The sequence below is a fragment of the Stegostoma tigrinum genome, chromosome 18 (genome assembly GCF_030684315.1).
Source record: "Stegostoma tigrinum isolate sSteTig4 chromosome 18, sSteTig4.hap1, whole genome shotgun sequence".
NCBI classification, from domain to species: Eukaryota; Metazoa; Chordata; class Chondrichthyes; order Orectolobiformes; family Stegostomatidae; genus Stegostoma; species Stegostoma tigrinum.
The window spans coordinates 3,516,214-3,529,642 of NC_081371.1; the positions used below are offsets into that span (position 1 = coordinate 3,516,214).

Genomic DNA, 13,429 nt, shown 5'->3' on the forward strand with positions numbered 1-13,429 from the left:
ACCAAAATGGGCATTTGCCAATTAAGACTCAGGCACTGAGTTGTGACAGGCCCAGGAGCTGTCCACCCCACGGTTTTAAAAGAAACAAACTGAGGACGATTACAGATACCGTTCTCTTTCAAAATTTTCACCATTCAGGAGCTGGGACTTTATATTATAAATTTGTCTATGTCACGACCCTGGTTACGAAAGAGGAGAGAGTGAATTATAGACTAGTCAGCCTAACATCTGTTGGTGGAAAATTACTCGTCTATAATTAAGGATTAATGTGACTCAGCGATCTTAAAATCTTCAGATAATCAGAAGCATTGCCTGGCCTGATATATGCCTGACATACCTGTTTGAATTTTTGTTTTCTGAACAAGAGTATGTCTAGGATTAGGGCTGTTGTGGTGTGGTAGTGTCCCCACATCTGAATCATGAGATCTGGGGTCAAGTCCCACCTGTTCCAGAGATGTTCCATTGTAACATCTCTGAACAGGTTGGATTAGGAAAAATATAGCCTAGGATGTTACTTAATAACAGACTGTCAAGGGTAATATGATAAAATCCCTCAGGAGAGATTTTGGCTAAATTTGAATTGACTAGAATCTGTTGGCTTGGTTTGGAAATTGGCTATCTTGTAAGATACAGAAAGTCAGGCTAACGGGGAATTAGTCCAACTGTCAGAAGTCGGCTAGTGGTATCCTGCAAAGATTTTTGTTGCTGGAGGTGTCAATTCTTCACCTTAATGACTAAGGACTTAAGGCTAGCATAGAAAGCTACGTGTGCACCTTTGTGGTAGAACAAAGACAAGCTGCAATGTAGATGGAAACCTAACATTGCAAAGCATCAGGAATATATTAAGTGAATAGGCAAACCTATGATTGTAGGCCAAATTTAAGGTAATTCACTTTGGGCAAAAAAGAGAACAGAATAGGGTACTTCCTAAATGATCAGAACCTAGAAGCAAGCAGAGTTGAAAAAGATTTTGGAATCTGAGTACATAGTTCAGTAAAACGTTGATAGAATTAACATTAATCTAAGGTGAGTTTAAAAAGTTGATGACATCCAAAACATACAAATTAGGAGCAGGAAGAGGCCACTCAGTTCCTCGAGCCTGTTTCAGCATTCAATAGGTTCATGCTGATCTGATTACTTTTCATTCCGGCCTATACCTGATAACCTTTCACCCCTCACTAATTGAGAATCTAACAGCACTGCTTCTTTGGGGAGTTCCAAAGGTACATGAACCCTGGAGAAAAAGTTCTTATCTCTGTTTTAAATGGATGACATTTATTTGTAAACAGTGATACCTAGTTCCACATTTTGTCACAGGAGCAAACATCCTTTCAAGATCCATCCTGTGAAGACTCCTCTGGACCTTTTAACTTCTGCTAATTGAATGAGGGTGTCATTGACTGGGCTGGCATTTGTTGCACATCCCTAATTGCTTCGAGGGCTGTTAAATCAACTATATTGCTGTCCGATGAGTCTCATGTCAGCAGACCACATAAGGATGGCATTTTCCTTTCCTAAAATGCATTAGTTGTTATTTATTGCGATTGACAGTGGTTATATGGTCGCCATTGGGCCAGTATTTTTCTCAGTTGAAATTTTACTCATCTGCCATGGTGAGATTTGTCCCTAGAACATTGATCTGAGGCATTGGATTACTAGTCCAGTCAAATTACCACATTGTGATGTTTCAATTAAGTCACCTCTTATGCTAAGTTCCACTGGATAAAGACTAGCCTGTTCAACATTTCTTCATAAGACGATATGCTTATTCCAGGTGTTAGTCTATTACTCTTTCCAATACATTTACATCCTTCCTCGAAGGTTGACACCAATACTGTACACAGTATTTAAGGTATGACCTCACCAATGTCCTGTATAACTCATTTGTGTATTCAATTCTCCTCACAATAAACAATGACATTCTATTAGCTTTTCTAATTACTTGCTGTACCTGCATACTAGCCTTCAGTGATTCATGCATTGGGAGTTGAAGGGCACCAAACTTTTCTTGAGCATCTATGCATTGGTGTGGGGACGTAGGTCTAGTTTAAGCAGAAATATGCTGTAAAGTCACAAATTTACAAATCTGGGAATGATGTGCAATTCTGTATCCTTTAGACCTCTTAAAGCACTTTACAAATAATGCAAAATTTTCTGTTGCATGACCATTGTTGCAATGTCAAACACAGTAAACCCTGTGACACAATGTCAGTGAGCTAATAAACATTAAAATCAGATTTTATGTTCATGATTTATTTTACTATTGGGCCCCACGATGATAGTTGCCCTGTAAATTTTCATACACAACACAGCAAAAACTTAATGGGTGACCCACCTTTATCTGAGTATAGAGATCTAGAAATAAAGTAAAATCACCATTGTTCCACAAGACATTAGGCTGCTCTCTCATTTTAAAGAGAGAGAGAGGGGGGGGGTGTTCTGATGGTGATTTACCCTAATGGTCACCACACCTCGAGCAAGGAGGGAGTCCTTCATGGTGACCTCAGCCAATGTGGGAATTGAACCCATGCAGTCAGCATCACACTGCATTGCAAACCAGGCATCCAGCTTCTTGAGCTAACCAACTCTTAGTTAGTGCCAAGAAAGTAGGGAAATATAAGATAAAAATCTTATATTGTTTTCCCTTATAGCAGTATTTGCCAGCATACAATTGGATTTGTGTTTATAAAATTTAACTTGTTAATAATTGTAACATTTCAAGGTCTGAAGTGACTCAAGTCTCAAGTTATTGGAAGGAATTATTGTGAAGAAACCAAAGACTAATTCCAACAGATAAAACAATTAACACAAATGCTGTTTCATCTGCTACTCTGAGCCTAGGCCAGCTGTAACCAGACATCCAGATTATGAAGGCACAGTGCAATTGGTTATCTGCGAGAATAATGCCAAATTTCATAACAAAGAACAGAGAAGGTTGGAAAATATAAAAGCTATTTCTGTTAGCCAGACAGCCAATGATTTTTCACCAATAAAAACCGAATGAACTGCAGATGCTGTGAATCAGGAACAAAAACAAAGTTGCTCGAAAAGCTCAGCAGGTTTGGCAGCATCTGTGAAGGATAAAACAGAGTTAATGTTTTGGGTCCAGTGACCCTTCCTCAGAACAGAAATGATTTGTTCAATTTGACATCTTCAAAGTGGAATTAAATGGCGGCAGAAGGGAAGAGCTCAAAGTTCCTGTCCTGACCATTTCTGGACAAATTATAGATAACTTTTGCATGGATCAAAGCTGGTACACTCTCTCGGGAGTCCAGTGCAATCTAGTCACCATGGTAATTGCAATGTTTCCACACTGCAAAGCTACTGCCTACTTTGACATTTTTCTGACACTTTATGAGCTTCAAGTTGGGTTGTAACACAAAATGAGGAGGTCAAGCCAGAGTCCTTGAAAGTGAAAACATAGGAAATAGGAGGAGGAGGAGGCCAACCAACCTCTTGAACTAGCACCGATTTTCAGACAGATCATGGTTTACCTGACTGTGACCTCAACCCTATTTTCCTGTTTGCACCCATAATCCCAGACTACCTTGCAGAAATAAATTCTGCCCAATTCAGCCTTGAATATGTTCAATAACTCAGCTTCCAATGCTTTCTAGCAAAAAGGATTCCAAAGTTAACAACTTTCTGAGAGAAGAAATTACTCCTCATCTGTTTGTGGGATACCTCTTGTTTTGAAACTAGCTCTAGATTCTCCTGAGAGAAGAAACATCCTCTCAACATCTTACCTTTAAAGCCCCTTCAATATCTTGCTTATTTCAATAAGGTCACTTCTCATTTTTCTAAATGCCAGTAAATATTGGCACAAATAGATTTATCATCCCTCAGAAGTTAACCCCTTCATGAAATTCATTCAATGACCTTGAGTGGCCTTTGAATTCCTTTATGCCTGCGTCACATTTGCTGATATGCCGACTTCTGAATGCTTTGTTTTTGCCAGTTATTCATTACGTTATCATAGTACACAGTACAACTTAACTGATGCAGAAAGGAGACTGAGTGAAAGCGATGACTTGGAACTGAAACATTCGAATATAATTGTTTGAGAAGCGTAGCATACACGTGGGATGCATAATCAGTTCATATTGATTCTGCAAAATTTATAACCCACAACCATGGACAATTACAGCCAATGTTAAAGAGCTCAGAAATGTCTCCTGCACTGCTGACACATGTCCTGTACCATTTGGATGTAGTCAAGCTTTGACTACGTGCATGAACAACACTACAATTGGATAAGAAAGAATGAGAGTGCTTTCTAATTACTAAAACTGTAATGGATATTAGCTCCATCTTACCAGGTGATAACCTCTTCATTCTAGACTTAGAGTGTGAGTATCTGAAGTGTAGTCCAAAATAAAAGGCGATCTGAGGTGATTTTATTCAGCTGGATAATTTACTACAGGAAATGCTTCTCACATCAGGAGAGAAGAGCTACCATTAGCAAAAAGATAGTGAACTTGACATAGTAAGGCACGAGTATACTGCTGCAATTACTGAACCTATGGTTACACTTCTGCATAAGACCTGGGCTGTGGTTGAAGACTATTTTCCAGGAAAGCCTCTGACCACTGTTAGTTGTTTGTTAAACTGAGTAAGGAAGAAATACTGCACCACCTCAAGAAACATTCATTTCTTCAGAGATTTTCTGCTATAGTTTTCCCAGTCCATATTTAGGGAACTGAATTCGCCTGTGATTCACATTCTGGCCTATTTTTCATAGGCCCTCAAAGCCATATTTCTCTATCCAGCAAGGTTGTAACAACACCCAATAATTACTTGGGTTAGAACTTTCCATGCACTGTGTTTACATCTCTTGTATTTAACCATGCTCATGCTTTGATTCAAGTAGAAGACATGTTGCACACTTAATAGAAGGACATGCAGCAAACAGTTAACAATAACACTAGTTTCATTAACTTTCAATATTCCACCTTATTTAAAACGAAGCATCCATGTCAGCCAAAGCATAGTGCCACATGAAGCAGTTTAAAGGAGCATGACATGCCAGTGAAGTGGTTAAATATCTTGGTTAGTATATGCCAGGATATTTTCTGGGTGAATATGGTGCTGCTATAGTTGATATGGTGACATCCCTACCTCGTGATGAGGCTCCCTAATGTAGAACCTCAAGGAAAGAGTACTGAGAATGGCTATGAGACAGATGATGGTGCTCTTTGCTTTATACCTGTGGTTTTTTCACCTTTATAATCCATGTTGGGGGGATAATGACTGCAGCGTGCACACCTAGCGAACACGGCTCTTCGATGTGATGCAACATGAAACATGTCACTTTATTGTGAAACTGAAAAAGAAAAAGCAATTTGACAAAAAAATTAGCTAAATATCTTCACAACGAAAGTACTATTAATGGCTTTGCCCTTGACCAAACATTATTTAGTAAGGACAGTTCTTTTCCTTGGTACAAACATTCAAGAGAGACAGGGGACAGACCTGAATATGGTGGCCATTGCCAAGGGGAAGATGCTAGAAAAACTGAATGGTCTGAAGGTGGATAAATCTCCAGGACCAGATGGACTATACCCCAGTGTTCTAAAAGAGTTAGCTGAAGAGATAGTTGAGGAATTAGGGGCAATCCTTCAGGAATTGCCAGAGTTCAGGGAGGGTTCCAGAGGACTGGAAAATCACTAATGTGACATCCCTGTTTAAAAAGGGCATCAGACAAAAGACAGAAAATTACAAATTGATTAACCTAACCTCGGTCATCGGCAAGATTTTGGCGTCCAGTGTGAAGGATGAGATTTCTGAATACCTGGAAGTATATGGTAAAATAGGGCACAGTCAGCATGGTTTCTTCAAGGGGAGTTCACATCTGACCACTCTGCTAGAATTCTTTGAGGAAGTAAATAAGCAGGCTATACCAAGGAAAGCCAATGGATGCTATTCACCTGGACTTAAAGAAAGCCTTTGACAAGGTGCCACACAGGAGGCTGCTGAGTAAGATAAGAGCCTTTTGTTAGAGACAAGGTGCTAGCATGGATAGATGATTGGCTGTCTGGCAGAAGGCAGAGAGTGGGCATAAAAGGGTCTTTCTCAGGATGGCAGCCAGTGACAAGTGGTGTTCCACAAGGGTCAGTGTTGGGACCACAACTTTTCACTTCATTGATTAATGATCTAGATGAAGTAACTGAGGACATTCTGGCTAAGTTTTCACATGATACAAAGATATGTAGAGAGAGGAAGTACTGAGGAAGTGGGGAATCCGCAGAAGGATTTGGAGGGAAGGAGAGTGGGCAAAGAAATGGCAGATGGAGTACAACTTGGAAAAGCATAAGGTCATCGCTTTGGTAAGAAGAATAGAGACTTGGACTATTTTCTAATTGGGGAGAAAATTCAGAAATCTGAAGTGGAAAGAGACTTGAGAGAATCCTTGACGAGAACTCCCAAGGTAAACTTGCAGGTTGAGTCAATAGTTAGGAAGCAAAATGCAGTGTTGGCATGTATTTTGAAATGACTTGAATATAAAAGCAGGGATGTACTTCAGAGGCTCTATAAGGCTCTAGTCAGGTCACATTTCGATTATTGTGCGCAGTTCTGGGCCCTATATCTCAGGAAGGATGTACTGGCTCTGGAGCAGGTTCAGAGGATGTTTACAAGAATGATCCAGGAATGTAAAGCTTAACATATGAGGAATGTTTGAGGACTCTGGGTTTATACTTGGAGTTTAGATGGACGAGTGGGTTTCTAATTGAATTTACAGAATACTGAATGGCCTGGACAGAGTGGATGTTGGGAAGATGTTTCCATTGGTAGGAATGATTAGGACCTGAGGGCACAGCCTTAGAGTAAAGGGAAGAATGGAAATGAGGAGAAACTTCTCCAGCTGGACAGTGGTGAATCTGTGGAACTCACTGCCTTAGAAGGCTGTGGAGGCCAGGTCATTGAGTATATTTAAGACAGAGTTAGATATGTTCTTGATTGATAAGGGCATCAAAGATTAGGGGAAGAAAGCAGGAGAATGGGGTTGAGAAAATTATCAGCCATGACTGAATGGCCTAACTTCTGCTCCTATGTCTTATGGTCACATGAAGATTATTTGCTGTGTTTTCGAATTGGAACTTTTCTTTATCCTGAGGAAAAAAATGGTGTCCAGTGAGAGTCATGCTAACCCATCAATGAAACTGTATTCAAGAAAGAAACACCCACCCCTATCCTGGCACTACACTTGTTGAGGAGGACCATTCCTTACTGATATATCAACTGCCCTAACATGCGGACTTTGTAAGTGTACCTCCGGGGCACGTGGGACTGGAACCCAGATCTTTTGGCTCAGAGGTAGGGACACTACTGCCAAATCACTATGGTAAATGTACAATGGAAGTTTCCAAAAGCCATCTGTAAACAATCAACCATGTTACAATTGATACAACAACACAATTTCAAGTGAAAATTCTTGCAAAGTATCTTGCAGCACACAAGACGAAAAGCTTTGACAAGATGTCTTTTTTTTTAAGTACTCAAGTTCTGTTCTACCAAATGACCAATTAATTAGATAGCTAAGTCTTAACCATCTTCACATGAAACCAATTTTCAGATGGCTTGTAAGCAATAATGTTCTCAGTAGATCATTTGTGATGCAGTCACCATCAATTTTTCCAGAGCAGTTAGAAATGGTCAGTAATTGCAAGTCCAGCCCACATTTCAAGAAAGACTTTTAATGTTCCCACCTACCCCAGAAATCTGTTTAGAGCTTGTTGATCAAAAATATTTCTTTAACCTAATAGATGTATCTATTTTTTTTATCTTTATGCTGTTAAATTGTTCAATAAAACACTCATTTTAAAGCTGTCACACAAATCATCAAACTGTTCTGTTATTAAAGAGATAAGTGAAGTGGTCTGCTGAGACACTGAGGAAGAAAGGGGTATTTCATGAACAAATTAATCTTTCGATGATACCAAAATAAAACTCCAAAAAGTACATCTGACAAAGCATCAACTATTGGGAACATAAAGATTGTGCATCAAGTTCGGAATACTTGGCTGCACAAACTAAGTGCTAGTTCACAAAAGGGTCACCAAGCAAGTTAGGAGTTGTTATTGTGAGACCATAGGGTACGCCAAAATAAATACCAGAACACAGGCAAAGTGAGAAGGCAGTGAGATTCCATCAGGAGCAGCCATGGAAATCAAATCTTGCCAGATGCAGGATCCAGTAGACTGGACCGTTACGTATATATATTTTCTTGTAAAGGGACTGCTGTGTTCAGAAACAAATACAAGCTAATCCAGCAGTATCCTCAGGTTGCCCAAAGCCTATGATTTGTTCTTTATTAGTGACTGTGGAATGGAATTATAAGGCAACATGATCACAAGGCAATGGGTCACATCCTGGAAAACAGAATTAGAATAGTTGGATATTTGATGACCAGCACAGACACAATGGGGCAAAGGGTCTCTTTCCATGCTGTAAAGATTCTATGACTTTGTTTTTTAAATTCTAATTACAATTACCATTGAACTAAGTTGATTTGTCACACTATTCCAGAGTTAGTGACATTCTTGTGGGTCTGCAGTCATGCATGGGCCAGGGCAGGTACAGACAGCAGATTTCCTCCCCCAAAAGGCATCAGTGGGTTTATAATGATAATCCATGTTCTGCATCCCTAAGACTAGCTTTCAATGAATTTCCAGGTGAATTCAAATTCCACCAGGTGCAATATTAACCTGTAAAGCATTGGCATTGGCCTTGGAATTACCAAGCTACATTGCACACACTTCAAAGCTAGACCCTCTAGCATTTAGAAAGATAAAGGGCAGCAGACACCATCTGCAAGTTCCCCTTAAAGACAGTCACTATCTGACTTGGAAATGTATAATCATTTCTTCATTGTCCCTAGGTCAAACTCTCAGAACTCACTCTCAAATAGCACAGTGGGTCTACCAGCACTGAGTGGACTGCAGCAATTCAAGAAGGCAGCTCACTACCAACTTCTGAATGGAAATTTGGGAAGGGCATTAATTGCTGGCCTAGCCAGTGACACGCATGCCCCCATGAAAGAACTAACAAAAATTATAAAAGTAGCATGTTCTTCAAGGGACTACTTGTTTAGCAACATCTTCTGAGGTAAAGATTGTAATGCGTGCATTTAAGACCATGTGCTTCTGCTGCAACCACTACACCACTGTAGTTGCTGCTAAATCCTCTCCAAATGTCACCACTATCTCTCCCAGCAATCTCTCCCCTCTTGACCAAATTGCCTATTTCCTGACCTTTGTTTACCTGAGGGCTGCTACTGGTGGTACAGTGGCCTGATCTGCCAATGAGAGTAACTGTCTGTAACTTCTTAGCATGATGCCAGTGAAATCCAAGGCTAAGTATTCGATGCTGTCAGGACTGACCAATCAAAATGGCTCATCATTGCAAACTCCCTCTTCCAGTGGTTACTAGATCTTTAAATTGATTCTAGCTTTGAAGTCATCTTGTTGTATTGTCTGAACCCCTGTTGCTTCAACCAGGCTAAGGAATTGAGGTGACATCTGTATTGCTGTTCCTGGAAGATGTTTGTTCTTTGGCAACAATTCTGTGTCAGACAGCATCCCACTCAGTCCCACTTAGTCCTTGTCAGTCGTGTGGTGGAACTGACACAAAGGTACTAATTGCTAGATAGTTCGAGTTCTCTGTTTCCATTTTGAATGTTACTTGAGACAGGTTCCTCACATTAGAATATACAAATATGCTTGATAAAGCTTTTAGTGCAACTGATGTAATTTTAATGAACTATCAATAATAGTATCCAAACTATTTTGATAGGCCCAATTTTCCTCACCTTATGCAACTCCCCTCAATTTCTACCTCCAACGACCCACATGCCTATAATTCTTGGTTTGTCCATTAACCTTGTCTTATCAGACATTTCAGTCTTGAAGCTCCTCTGAGCTTCTGTCTGAGTGTGTTGTGGGATGTATAAGCTCCTGCCAAGACTAGTAATGGCCTGTGGCAACAGAGTACTGTTAACAGTCAGAAAGTCATAGAATCGTACAATACAGAAGAGACACTTCTGCCCATCAAGTCCATACCTTCAAAAATATACTACTCCCTACATAATCTCACTTTCCCACAATAGGCCCATGGCTTTGAATGTTGTGACACTTCAAATACTCATGCAAGTACTTTGTAAAGGTTGTGAGGTTTCCCACCTCAACAGTCCTCCCAGGCTGTGCATTCCAGGCCCCTACCACACTCTGGGTAAAAAGGTTTTCCACAAATCCCCTTTAAACCTCCTAGCTTTCACTTTAACATTATGCCCCTATGTTATTGAACTTTTGACTAAGGAGAACAGCTGTTTTCTATCCACAATGCCCATGCCTCTCAATTTTTTATACTTCTATCAGGTTCCTCCTCAACTTTCTCTGCTCCAAAGCAAACAGCCCAAGCTTATCCAGCCTCTGTTTATAGCTGAAATGCTCCGTCCCAGACAGCATCCAGGTGAACCTCCTTTGTAATCACATTTTTCTTATACGAGGCAGCATGGTGGTTCAGCAGTGAGCAATGGTGCCTCACAATGCCAGGGACCCAGGTTCAATCCCACACTTGGGTGACTGTCTGCATAGAGCTTCTAGATTTTACTCATGTCTGCATCGGTTTCTTCAAGGTGCCCCAGTTTCCTCCCACAGTATGAAGATGCACACATTAGGTAGGTTGGCCATGCTGAATTGCCCAGAGTGTCCAGGAAGTGTGCAAGCTAGGGAAATGCAGGGTTACAGAGAGATGGGTCTGTTTGAGATGCTTTTCGGAGAGCTGGTGTGGACTTAATGGGCTTAATGGTCTGCTTCCACAATATAGGGATTCTACAATATAGTGTAATGACCAGAACTGCACAGGGTACTCTAGCTGTGGCCTAAACAGAGTTCTACACAGCTCCAGCATGACCTCCGTATTCTTATAATCTATGCCATGAAAAGGTAAGCATTCAGTTTGCTTTCTAAAACTACCCAATTTACCTTTCCCACTATCTTCAGGGATCTGTGGACAAGCACCCCAAGGTCCCTCTGTTCCTCTGAACTTCCTAGCATTTTGCCATTCATTGTGTAACTCGTCTTGTTCCTTCTTCAAAAGTGCATCACCTCGTATTTATCAGGGTTATGCTCCATTTACCACTGATATGTTCATCTCACTAATCTGTTTATATCTTCCTGTAACCTAACATCTTCCTCCTTACTGTCAACTGCCTGGCCAATTGTTGTGTATCCACAAACTTAGTAAGCAACCCCCACATGTTATTTACATCATTTATGAATGTCACAAACAATAAAGGACACAGCATTGATCTCTGTGGTATGCCATTTCCCACCAGGCTCCAGTCATACAGTCTTCTACTACCACTCTGTTTCCTGTCACAAAGCTAATTTTGAAGCTAATTTGTCAAGTTACCCTGGAATCTGAGATTTTAACTTTCTTTATCAGTTTCCCATCCAGGACCTTGTCAAAGGCCTTGCTGAAATCCATTCAAACTATAAACTACATCAGTATGGCCATTTTGGAGTACAGTGGTGGTACCAATCCCCTGGGGGGCCAGGATGCCTGGCTTCAAGTCCTTCCTGCTCCAGAGGTGTGCAATAACATCTCTGAACAGGTTGATTAGGAAAATAAAATAAACAACAGCAGTGTGTTATATAATACATGGTTAGGGTAGAGTTCAAAATTAGGTGGCATTTTTGTAAGGTGAGAAGAGAAAGATTTAAAAAGGACCTGAAGGGCAATTTTTTCGTACAGAGGGTGGTTTGTATGTGGAATGTACTGCCAGAGGAAGTGGAAAATGCAGGTACTGTTACAACATTTTAAAGACATTTGGGTATGTACACGATTAGGAAAGGTTTAAAGACCTATGGGCCAAATACAAACAAGTGGAACTTGTTTAGTTTGGAAACCCAGTCGACATGGACAAGTTGGACGAAAGCGTCTGTTTCTGTGTTGTATGACTTCATGACTATAACTGCCCTACCCTTATTCAAATACTTGGTCACCTCCTCGAAAAATTCCACCCCATTATTAGGCGTGACCTTGCTTTGAAAAAGCCATACCGATTATCCCTGATCAAATCTTATCTGTCTGAGTGAAGATTAATTTTCTGCTTCACTATTTGCTCCAGTAATTTCCGTACCACTGATTTTGAAGTCATGAAGTTCTCCTGCGTTTTTTTGGGTGGAAGAGGCTGAAGGAACATGATGGACTTCAGGGCCAGTGTATAATCGCCAGCCATCCCAACTACCTGTCTTCCTGTTGCAATCTTCTAAATTTCTGGTATTTCTTATTAATGGATGAAAAAAATTTTCAAATTCTCCTCACACAATTATTTCCTAAGATTCACATACACAGTTTCCCCCTCTTTAATACCTGTGTTCAACAGTGGAAGTTATTTTGTTTCACCTTTTCAAATTTTATTTGTCCAGGCTCTTTCTGGATATTCTGAAATCTTAGCCTATCAACCTCGGGAACCAACACCTACGCACCAAGAATTGGCTGTTTTCACACCTCAATCTATAGAAGCATTTTCAGAGAGCAAGGCATAAATGTAATGAGCTTTGCCAATTAGCCTGCATTACATGAACAATGTCAAGTTTCTTTTTGCAGCTTCATCTGCTTAGTTATCTTTTCAAATAAAATGAAAATTGCCTCAATGTCCATTTCATTAAATTTTAGGAGGGCAATTTTTAAAAAATTACCTGTTCCTGTTTGGGTCTTGAACTTGACTCTGATCTCTCCCGTAAGAATGTTCCTTGGAGTCAGCTATGTCTTTCTTTAAGCTGGTATTGTCTCTCCCTGACCTTTTCTCACACTTTAATTTCTAGCTCTAATTTATTAAATTCTTTTCCTTTATCCTCTCTCAAGTCCTTGCTCTTCTTGTGCTCTGAGTGTTTCTTCTTCAAGTTCAATTATTTTAATTTCCATTTCTTCTGCTGTTCAAGCTACTTCATTTGCTGATATCAGACATATGAACAGACCTCTTATACAGGACAGCTGATCTTTCTCTGCACCTCCTCTGTAGCTGTTAACACTATATTCTGCATTCTGTTCTATTACCCTGATGTAGTTGTGTAAGGTATAATTTGTCTGGATAGCACACAAAATAATACTTTTCACTGTATCTCAGTGCATGTGACAATAATAAATTAAATCAAAGCAAAGTCAAAAAATTACTGTTGAAACGTCACTAACTGAATTAACTCATCATCTGGTTTGTCTTTCAGTTCTAATTACAAATGTGCTATTACATCAATTATGCTTACCTTTCCTGTCCCTACTTTTATCATTCATCTAACTTCCCAGTCATTTCAATTAGCTTAATCATGATAATTCTTTGCAAATCATTCAGGGATAAATACGCTGACACCAACCACCACCCTCTTACCAAGCAATTGTCAGAACTATTTTGATATAATAATGAATA

At 40.0% G+C, this 13,429-nt stretch overlaps 1 protein-coding gene across 1 annotated transcript in view; it reads right to left on the bottom strand.

Annotated features, from left to right (window-relative positions):
- Nucleotides 1-13,429, bottom strand: part of dgki (diacylglycerol kinase, iota) — a 193,083-nt gene that overhangs the window by 115,734 nt on the left and 63,920 nt on the right. The window contains exon 8 of the mRNA XM_059652275.1: nt 5,207-5,323. Within this exon, the coding sequence (XP_059508258.1) occupies nt 5,207-5,323 (117 nt within the window). The remainder of the gene's footprint in view (nt 1-5,206; nt 5,324-13,429) is intronic.